We start from the raw sequence: 11,109 nt of genomic DNA, 5'->3' as shown, positions 1-11,109 counted from the left end.
AAACTGCTAAGGCCTGATTGTAACAGATGGCTTCTACAAATTAATTTCTGGTTGTATCTGCACATGAACAGGAGTGAAGCCAGGAAGATATTGGGGGTCTTCATTACTTTCTCCCATATTATCTATTGGACCTTTTCCCTTATCCATTTTTCCCATCAGCAATTGGGACAACTGACTCATCATCTCTCTTTGGGTCTCCATCATCTGTTCTTTCATCTCTTGCTGCATCTTATCCAGTCGTTCTTGCATCTGTAACTGCATTTGCTCTTACATATCATTTTGTATTTGCTCTAACCTTTCCAATCTTTTGCCCATTGACTTAGTCTTTTTCCTCGTATCGTAGGGATGCGGATTTGGTGTATTTTGGTTGGTTTCCAGATTATTGAAATAATTTTTGATTAATTAGAATCTTATTATAATCTTTAATGCAAATGATGTAATGCAAATGCATGAATGCAAAGGAGGCATCAATTCTGATTCAATTCCTTTTAGAAAATTTAATCAGAAAATAAAACTCTTTACATAAAACTGAGTTACAAATACGACTTCGCCCTAACACTCAGGGCTTTAATTCTCCTAAGTAATGAAGCTAGTTCCTGTCCTCTGTCTGACTCCAGCTCGTACTTCACACTTAATACGTCTGCCTGTACTGCCAAGGACTGCAAATAGTCAGCTACTTCTCGAATTTGTGTTACAGCTTCTCCCATGATGTAGTCCCTGTTTCTCACCTGGTCTTGAGAATGATGAAGCTGATTCTTCCATTGCTCCTCGTTTGCCTCCAAGAACTCAATCCTCATTTCACAACTCTGCAAAGCCGTCTCTAACTCTTCTATTTTCCCTTTCATCTCTTCAATCTTACCTAAGCTTGCTTTCAACTCGGTCACCGAATTACGATTTCGGTATAAACACAGAGATCTCTCAAGTTCCACCATTCTGGCTCTTAGTTCATCCTTCTCATTCTTACTCTCTGACAGCCCTCTTTCCAAAGCTTCGTTCCGAGCTTGAGCCTCCTGGAACCTCTTTTCCCATTGATCTGCCTTAGCCCGTTCTTCTCGAACCTCTTGGCGCCATTGTTCCGAAGTCTTTCCTAACCCAACAGTCCTCATTGATAAACGCAGCTTCTTATAATCTCTTTTCAAACTTTCCAAATCTTCCTAAACTTTACCCTTCCTTTTCTGTAGCTTTTCTGCTTCTGACTTTTGAATCTCCACTTCCAGCTTCAAATGCATCTTTTCTTCTTCCAACTGCTCAATCTTTTTCCCGAACTCAGAACTCTTCTTCTCAAAATCCTGCTTTATGATTTCCAACTCCGACGGGGTAATTTGTAACCGTTCCTCAGTTGGCCGAGCACTTTTCGAACTTGGTCTAGGAATATTGTCATTGACCCTTTTCCTAAACCATCCATTATATTCGGGTGTTACCATAGAGCCAACAGTCAGCCTTTTCATCCTGTACATTTGCCTCCAAGCATCAGACAATTCTCGAACCTTCTTCCTATAATGGTCTCCTTTATATGGAAATTCACACTGAGTCAACCCGTGCGTCATAGGTATGAACTGCCTCGACTTATACTGCCTTAATGCAAGTAAAGGAGTATATCCAGTAGCTCTCCAGATTCCTAATAATGGCACCCAATTATAGTCTCCACATCGATACAAGATTTCATCAGGAACCATCCAGAAAGCCCTCCACTCTACATCATCTTCCTTAAGATTTTGGAGAATTTCCATCCATTTCTCTTCCAAAATATCATCTCTCCTTTGCATCGCTATCTCTTCCTTTAACGGGGAATAACCTTCAGAGAAAACTCGATATGATACCTTATCTACTTTCCAAAAATACCCGTGAAACTATACCAATAACAACTGTGCGCAGCCAATAAATCGACCTTTCTCACCTTTCGGCACATGCTCAAAGATCTAAACGTCTCGGCTAATATTGCAGGTACAGGTGTGACTCTTTTCCCGAGATGATCAAATAAATCAGTTACTGCTTCATCAACATGTCTTAAAGCCCGAGGAAAAATCACCAACCCATAGATGCTTCAGGCAAAAATTTCAACCCTTTTCTTTTCATCTGGGTGCGTCAAAATCAGATCTCTCATATTTTCCCAAGGAATACACTTGCTATCCCCCTTCTGTTGAATTCGAGCAGTGACCCAAGATTCACTCATCCCCGAAATATTCACCAACCTCTTCGCAAAAGTTTGACTATTAGTAAGCTTAGCATAAATTTTCCTGGCTTGAGCCATTGGACTCCTCAACAAAGTAGTGTATTCTTCTAAGGTAGGAACCAAATCTACTTCTCCAAATGTGAAACAATTATAAGTAGCATTCCAAAATTGAGCCATACCTCAGAACAAGCGCTTATCCACCTTAACATCAAGCAAGTACGGTATATCACCATAACTCTGGTAGAACAACTATTTAGTGCCCTCATCCCAACTAGTCCATATATCCTTCAACTCCTGCAAATCATTTTGTGTTACAATGATGTGGGTAAAGTTTTGCAACTCTGATGTATATCCTTTCATCAGGCTATCCCCTTTCTCAGTTTGCAACTTCTCTGACCATGCACGGACGGCCGCATTATCCTCAACTTTACTAAGAAATTCATTCTCCATGTTAAAATTTCTAACTTGGCAATCGAATACGAACCAACATCTCTTTTAATATGTAATGTCATGCAAAAAACAATCAAAACAAAGCACAAGTTAGTATCAAATATGCGCAATAAAACACAAGTATACCAATAAAAATAATCATAACACACAAATGGGTAATAACTAAGGTTCAACACGGCTCTACCTAAGGATAGTTCTTAAGGTTCACTATATGAAGCTCGGTTCTAGAGTAAAGATACCCGAACCAGCAGATTTCTCAATCCTCACCCATTATAAGCTTACATAGATCGAGTTTAGTTCAGGGGAATACATTTCCCTATGACCATGCAGAGATGAAAATCTCACGGAATCATAGGTACGGATGTATCCCGGAAGTAATCCACTAGCCCATATGAAGGTGAAAACCTCATGAAAGCATAGTTTCTTACTCCCACTTAATAGTTATAACCACAACGGTCATGCAATGTAATGCCATATTTATTAGACAAGACTCGAAACACAACCATCATACAAGCAAATGCAATTAAAAGAATCATATACTTTTTCAAAACAAATTTTCAATTAAAAGGACAGCAAACAATCAGTTTTTATGGCCTGACTTGTAACGCCCCAATTTTTGGGAATTCTGTAAATGTTGGCATAGGTTTAATTATGTTAGTGGGCCTCTAGAAGGCCCAAGCTTAAGATAGAACCCGACAATTTTAGTTAATTTTTGTTCCATAAGAAAAAGGGGGTGAAATTATGAAATAGAACCTATGTGAAAATGTTTGAAAATGCTATAGGCTAAATTGAAGTGGCCAAATAAATAGGAGTGCAAAATAGGAGGATTTGCATGACAAACCTCCCATTTTACATGAAGTGGCCAGCCATCATGTTGTTGTAGACAATATGAGCACTTGATATCCATAATTCATGGTACAAATTGATAATGGGTTAGGTAAATGTTCCATGATAATGGATTAGGTAAATATTCCATGATAATGGGTTAGGTAAACATTCCATGATAATGGTTTAGGTAAATGTTCCATGATGGCCATTTCATGTCTTTTGTAGTAAAGAATTAAATGGATGAAATATGAAATTTTATTAAAAGAAAAAGGGGTGAAAAGAACAAAGTTTTGTCCATCTTTGTTCATCATAGCCGAAAGTTAGAGAAGAGAAAGGAGAGGAGAAAGCTCTTGAATGTTTGGTCACTTGGGGAAGAAAATTGAAGGTAAGTTCATGGTAGTTTGCTTCTATCTTGATGTTCATGAGTTCTTCTTGATTCTACCTTAACTCTTGAAGCCTATTTTGGTTTTTGGTTGTGTTGTGAGCATTTGGTCATGAATTAAAATGAAGGAAATGGTTGTTGTTTCATGTTCTTTTGATGAAAAATGGAAGATAGGTGAAGTTGAGCCAAACAAATGAACATGCATGTGCCTTAGATGCTAAAGGGAAAAATCGGCTAACATGTTGTGCTTTAAAATGATGAAATGGAGATTATTATTAAGTAAAATCATAGATATGTGATGATTGATTGGTGATATACATGTTTAAATAACCTGCATGCAAGTTATGTGTGAAAGATTGAATTTGGTAATGAATCTGCTTGGGACAGCAGTAGTAACGTGACTTTGGAAAATCACCATAAACTGTGAGAGATGAGTTAGAAGGTGAATAAATTATGTAATTAAATCTTAATGAGTATAGTTTCAAATGAAATAAACGAGAACATATTTTGAATTCTGTACAATGAGAAATTTGATTCGTAATTAAGAGTGGTCAGATTAGTCAAACAGTGAAACATGGGAAACTTTAAGAAAAATCTGGTATTGATTGGCCAAACCAAAAATTCTGAAAATTTTATGGATAGAATATATATGAGTCTATTTTTAGAGAAAATTAACGGCACTTAATTTGGAGTTTCGTAGCTCCAGTTTTAAATGATTTAGTGACTGTTGCTCAGGAAGACAACTTGCAGTGAAATTATGATTATGTGGTAAACATTGACAAAAATTTGTTAATGAGTTGCTTATTGATTTCTTATAAGCTTACTATGATCTGTAGGTGTGGTTGGCGAATATTGTAAGGGGTTAATCGTAGTTTGTATTTGAATAGTTAGATTAACGTGTTAGTAATCCAATTGTAGGCTGTTCGTGTGTGGATCTCGTCAGCATATCGTCACAAACAGGTGTGTAACTAACACCCTCTTATAGACTAGATCGGCACAAGCCGAAAAGCCGAAATGCTGAAAATCCGGTATTTTGAGATCTTGCGAGTGTGTGAATGCTCATGAGATTAATAGTTTGATGTATATGGTAAATTAAAGTGATAAGACTGCAGAGTGCGCGATTCTGTACATTTCGATATTTTTGGGCTTAATGGGCCAAAAAGGGGATAATGGGCCAACGGGCCCAAATTGGTAAGAAAACGCGGTAAGTGTTTCCGATCGTACATAAATGGCTATGTTATGTATGAAAACCTTAAGAATAGTTAAATTACTTGAATACCCCTATGTATGCAAAATTACCATTATACCCCTAGGATTATTTTACACACTGAGTTTCCCCAAACTCACCCCTTTTATTTTCATCCACGCAGGTAATCCCCAACCATAGTGGGCTTGGAGTCATGAGGGAATTCGGAGTGGCCACCGCTCGAAAGTTTGATTTTCTTCCGTGAACTGGACATCCTTTTATTTACGTTTGAAGTTTTGGGTTTTTAAATGTAATAAGGCCGTTTAATTATTTTTGATGGTTTTAATATGTATTACTAAGATAGGTATTACTTATTTTAAATGTTGAAATTGGATAGCTTTAGGGCGCGTTTTCAAAAACAACAATTGATTTCAAAATAACACGACAACAAGCAAAGCTTCCGCAATGAAAGTATTTTCCAAAATTAATCACTTTTCCTAAAAATGACTAAATCAAATCGGTTTCCTAGAAATATCCATGACGTTAAGGTGTGGCAATGGCGGTATGCATGTCTAGGATTGGATCCGAAGGGAGCTTGGTACTTTAGCAATCCGATGGACTCACCACCTCTTTTCCGGTTTCCTACCTGGTGCACAGCTTCCATTCACTTTAACCTATAATGAAATTATCTTTTAAAACACTAAGTAAGTTTTTCTGGATCAACAATATAAAATGTTTTGAACGCTTCGATGTGGCATGTCGGATCCGGTCATAACGTCTGGGCTGGGTTTGGGGTGCTACATGACTCTCTTTGTTCAGTCCCCAGTGGAGTCGCCACCAATCTTTTGACTTAGGTGTGATTGGACCACCTATTAAAATGCTTTATTTAATGAAAAAAATTTAGTTTAGGTAAAAAACGGGTTCGGGAGTCGGTTACGTATGAGGAAGGGTTAGCACCCTCATTACGCCCAAAAACTGGTACCAAATTGATTTGATGCTGTCCTTGAAAAATTTAAAAGAAAAGATTTTTCGAAGTATATAAAAATGTTAAATAGCTCAAATTAATGATCGAAAATCTCTCGTTCTAAAGATATGCGGTTTCATACCCAGTACGATTTGATATGATCCCTTATACCTTTAAGATGCGATCAATTTTCGACTTTTGAAAAATTAAAAATTATAAAAGGGGTTATCTAAATATTTGGTTCTCCGGGAAAGTCATACCCAGTACGATTGAGCACGACATTTCCAAATTCCCCAAACAATAGATATTGCCTTATTTCAAAATTTTGAATAACAAAAAAAAAATTTAGAAATTCGTTTAAAACATGTTTACTCATTCTAAAATTGATGAAACATTTAATGCATTGTAAAAAACATATGAAACAATATACCCAATAATACAATAAACCTTATCTAACAACCATTCTAAGTATAATGTAAAAAAATCTTTAATCATAGATAATGAATAATCAATATAAAAATATTATACATAATCAATACATAAAATAAAATGATGTACAAAACTATCTATTTATTGAAACAAAATAAAACATATATAAGTTGACACGTTTGCATAAAGCTTGGGATATATATTTATTGAAATAGTTATTATAAATTTCAAAGTTCAAATCAGATCATGCATAAAATCTTTAAAACACAAATTTATTCAAAAAATGATAATTCACAAGATAATTTAAATAAAATATTAAATATGAAGGTATAACAATATATGATAAAATAATATACAAAGTAAGTTTATGAAACCTTTACATACAAATAAGTATTGAGTATAAAAAAATAAAATTAATGATGTAAAAAAATGAAGTAAATATATGAATTATATAAGTAACAAAATATATATGTATATGAAAAACATAATGACAATATGAAATACAATAAATTATATGATTTAAAAGAGTTCTTAAAAATATTATACATGTAAATAATTTTAAAAGAAGATATATATCGTAGAAAAATATTTACACAAAGTTATATGAAAATAATAACACATACCATAGTAAAAATAAATTAAAATATGCCATATATGTGTAAAAGTGCTAGAAATAATTATATGCCAAAATAACTTTTAATTAAAATATGAATTATAATGATTAACCTAATTTTATTATAAATTATATACATAATAAAAATAATTAATTACAAGTTTCTTAAAATCTATATATATATAAAGATATCAAAACTTTAATAATAGATACAAATTAAATATAAATACAAAATTTATGTTTATTAATAATTTAAATGATACAAAATATGTGAGATTTTCTTTTGAATAAGAAATATATGTGAATAAATCTAAAAACTATATGTATAAAAATACCAATGTTCAAAAATGTATTTAAATTATATATACTAATAATTTTTGTATATGTATAATTAAAATTTAATTATAGAACACGTGATTTCGTTTTAGAAAACAAATACATATATATCATGTAGACCAAAAATAGTTAAATATATGTATAATAATTTAATATTGATAATGTTCATGGAATAAAACTAATTATTATGAAGTATATACATGTATAATAACACATAAAAACATTACATAAAATAGTGTACAATCATATGGAAATTCAAGTACCCCAAATTACAACAAATAATTAACCAACAATACAAATAACACAATTAACATATACATTACAAATAATATAAATGACCAGAAAGAAAAGAATAAACCTATCAACAAAGTAATTCAACATGTACAGGCAAATAAAAATCTAATTTAAAATTATAACACAAATCTTGCAAATTACTTAATGGAAATCAAAACAAACTAAAAAGGACAAATAGCATAAATAAATAAACTATGAAAAAAAAGAAATAAAGACTCATATGTGACGCATTTAATTTCACAAGAACCATATTTGAAATTATTCCCAATCTTAAAACATTGTATGGAAATAAGGATTAGAATGCCAAAATATACAAATCTGATGAACAATTTAAAAAACAGAGAATAAAGCAATTTAGGCGCAAAAGGGGAGCAGATCTTGATGCAGCGCAAAGAGGAGGGACCTGCTGTGTAAAAATACCATTCCAGGCGCAAAGGAACAGAATAGGTGAATCAAGGGAAAATTGAAAGCGCGCGCAAAGGTAAAGGATCAGACGAGCACTTTTCCCCATTGCCCCAATCAGGCGCATACCCGGCCTACCAAAACCAGCTGACGCACGAGTCATTGCGCAAGGAAACGGCGCTGTAATGAAGAAAACCCTTTGGCCTTCATTTACCCTTTTATTTTCCAGAACCAAAACACTTTCATTCATTTTTTAAATTAGAACACATTTTTTGCTAAGGTTTTTCCACAGGCGGCTGAATCACCATCAGATCTAGTGTCCAGCAGCACGCGAAACCACTCCCGACTCCTGCTATAAATACTCGACCACCTATTGAAGAGCTTGGTGAGTATTTTCCCTTCCTTCTTCCTTGTTTGAATGAAGTTTTCAGATCTCAAGTTATCTTTCTTTATTTTTTTTTTAAAAAAAATGAAAACAGATTTGTAAAATAAATTGAGTTCCACTATTATGTGACCTCTTGCTCTTATATTTGCATGGCAAACTTAGAGCTTTCCTTGGCCTTGAGTTATATAAAAAACGAGCAAACACATAGGGAAATAAAGAGAAGATAAAAAAACGAAAGAAATCGAAAGAGAAAAAAAATGAGATCACCTCCACTGATTCTAAATCGCTTTTCTCTCTTCTATGCGTGTATAATGTATGTGTAAAGTATATTCTGTGTAAAAAATCTGGAGTACAGAATGAGGCTCTTTATAGCCTAGATTTACAGAATAATAATATATATAAAAAAATGAAATTCTATTTCCATTACTGTCAATTCTGTTATCCTTCTTCTCATATATTCTAATGCAGGGATGGAGCAACGGCTGTACGAAAAAAATTTGCTCATGAAAGCCATGATTGCAGCACTAGTGTGTTCCAGAAACCTCTAGTGCTTTCAGCTGCTGAGATTCCCCTTTTAGGGTTCTTTCAAGTTTGGGCCTTTGTATATGTTTGGGCTATTTGTTAATGTTTATTTAAGGTTGTAAATGGACTATTGGGACTTTATTTAAGTTTATTTTACTAGCTATTGAATGTATAAAGACCCGGGAAAAATTGGTTGACTACAGACCTTAAGAAAATAATGGCTATTTTGGATTGCAAACAGCCTAGAAATGTGACCAAGCTTCGGAGTTTCCTTGGTTTGGCAGGATATTATCAGAGGTTTGTCAATGGGTTCTCACTTATAGCAGCTCCCTTAACCAAGCTATTGTGTAAGAATGCTCCGTTTGTGTGGGCTGATAAGCAGCAATCGAACTTTGAGAAGCTTAAATTTGTTTTGACTTAGGCACCCGTTCTGATTCAACCTGAATCTTGGGAAGAGTTTTTCATGTATAATGATGCGTCTCATATTGATTTGGGTTGTATTATGATGTAAGAGAGTAAGGTGGTAGCGTACGCATCTAGACAACTTAAGTAGCATGAGGGCAATTATTCGACGCATGACCTCGAACCTGTCGCGATTTTTTTTACTCACAAGATTTTAAGGCATTATCTATATGGTGAAAGGTGTATTATCTACATTGATCACAAGAGCCTTAAGTATCTCCTTACTTAGAAGCAGTTGAATATTAGGCAGCGTCGTTGGATCGAGTTGCTTAAGGACTAAGATTGCACAATAAAGTATCAACTTGATAAGGACAAAGTGGTGGCCAATGCTCTTAGTCGAATATCTATGTTCAAGTTGAGGGCGATGTTTGCTCGCCTAAGTTTGTTTAATGATGGTGGGATTTTAGCCGAGTTGCAAGTTAAGCCAACTTGGTTGAATGAGATTAAGAATAAGTAGTTTCTGAATAAGTCTTTGATCAGTCAAGTTCAGCAGATTGATAAGGGTAAGACTTTGGATTTCGGGTTTAGTAGTAACAGTAGTTTATGTTTTTGAGGTTGGATTTGTGTGCTGAATGATGTGTATTTGAGATAATCCATTTTACAGAAAGCGCATAATAGCCCTATGTTATGCATCCCGATGGTAATAAGATGTACCCTGACCTCCGAGAGTTGTATTGGTACCCTGGGTTGAAACGTGAGGTAATTGATTTCGTATCTCATTGTCTGATGTACCAACAGGTTAAGGATGACCACCAACTTCCTTCTGGTTTGCTTCAACTTGTTAAGATTCCATTGTGGAAATGAGAACGGGTAACTATGGACTTCATTAGTGGGTTGCCCTTAACACCTCTAAAAAGGATTCTGTTTGATTTATTATGGATTGGTTAACTTAAGTCTACTCATTTTATTCCGATCAGGATCGGTTATTCTTTGTAGAAGTTGGCGAAGCTTTACATTTCTAAGATAGTTAGGCTTCACGGGATTCCGGTATCAATTATTTCATATCGAGATCTTTGATTCACTTTTCGATTCTAGAAGAAATTATATGAGGCTCTGGGTACTCGATTGGACTTCACTATAGCATTTCATCCGTAGACTGATGGTCAATCTGAGAGGGTAATTCAAATTTTAGAGGATATGCTTCGGAGTTGTGTTATTGACTTCCTAGATAGTTGGGAGGAGTTTCTGCTGTTAGTTGAATTCGCTTATAATAATAATTTCTAGTCTAGCATTCGGATGACTCCTTATAAAGCCTTAGATGGTCATAAGTGTCGCATTCCACTTTGTTGGACCGAATTGGGTGATAGGAAGGTGTTAGGTCCTAAGTTAGTTATCAAGACTGAGGATTAAGTTTGTTTGATTTGAGATCGACTTAAGGCCGCTTCGGATAGAAAAAAAGTCCTATGTGGACCTTAAGAGAAACGATATTGAGTTTGAGATGACGGATCGTGTTTTCCTTAAGTTTTTTCTGCTGAAAAAGGTTTTCAGATTTGGTTGCAAGGGCAAGTTAAGCCCTAGGTTTATTAGCCTGTATCGAATTTTGAGACGTGTAGGGTCGATTGCTTATTAATTAGAGCTACCTCCGAAGTTAGACCGCATCCATTATGTCTTTCACATGTCTATGTTGAGATGTTATTTTCTGATCCTTCCCATGTTATTCTAGTGGAAGAGATTGAGTTAAGG

General features: G+C 34.6%; 1 protein-coding gene and 1 long non-coding RNA gene across 2 annotated transcripts; one reads left to right on the top strand and one right to left on the bottom strand.

Moving 5' to 3' along the window:
* Nucleotides 1-1,154: 1,154 nt before the first annotated feature.
* Nucleotides 1,155-2,350, bottom strand: LOC108477680 (uncharacterized). The gene is made up of 3 exons (XM_017780193.1): nt 2,124-2,350; nt 1,898-2,006; nt 1,155-1,778 (listed from the first exon to the last, which is right to left on the bottom strand). The coding sequence occupies exons 1-3, from the start codon at nt 2,348-2,350 to the stop codon at nt 1,155-1,157; spliced, it is 960 nt and encodes a 319-aa protein (XP_017635682.1).
* Nucleotides 2,351-7,938: 5,588 nt separating this feature from the next.
* LOC108463013 (uncharacterized) lies at nt 7,939-9,202 on the top strand. The gene is made up of 2 exons (XR_001867973.2): nt 7,939-8,442; nt 8,911-9,202. It is a non-coding gene; the product is annotated as an uncharacterized LOC108463013 (long non-coding RNA).
* Nucleotides 9,203-11,109: the final 1,907 nt, after the last annotated feature.

The sequence above is a fragment of the Gossypium arboreum genome, chromosome 12 (assembly GCF_025698485.1).
Source record: "Gossypium arboreum isolate Shixiya-1 chromosome 12, ASM2569848v2, whole genome shotgun sequence".
NCBI classification, from domain to species: domain Eukaryota; kingdom Viridiplantae; phylum Streptophyta; class Magnoliopsida; order Malvales; family Malvaceae; genus Gossypium; species Gossypium arboreum.
This window is presented reverse-complemented; position numbering and strand designations above follow the sequence as displayed.

What these genes read in the sequence shown, in the direction of transcription:
- LOC108477680 (XM_017780193.1), bottom strand. Translation starts at nt 2,350, where the DNA reads ATGGCTCAATTTTGGAATGCTACTTATAATTGTTTCACATTTGGAGAA. An exon ending in CAACAGAAGGGGGATAGCAA is followed by an intron (nt 2,007 to 2,123) that starts GTGTATTCCTTG and finishes TCGGGCTTTAAG; the next exon opens with ACATGTTGATGAAGCAGTAA. An exon ending in CTTTGAGCATGTGCCGAAAG is followed by an intron (nt 1,779 to 1,897) that starts GTGAGAAAGGTC and finishes TCCCCGTTAAAG; the next exon opens with GAAGAGATAGCGATGCAAAG.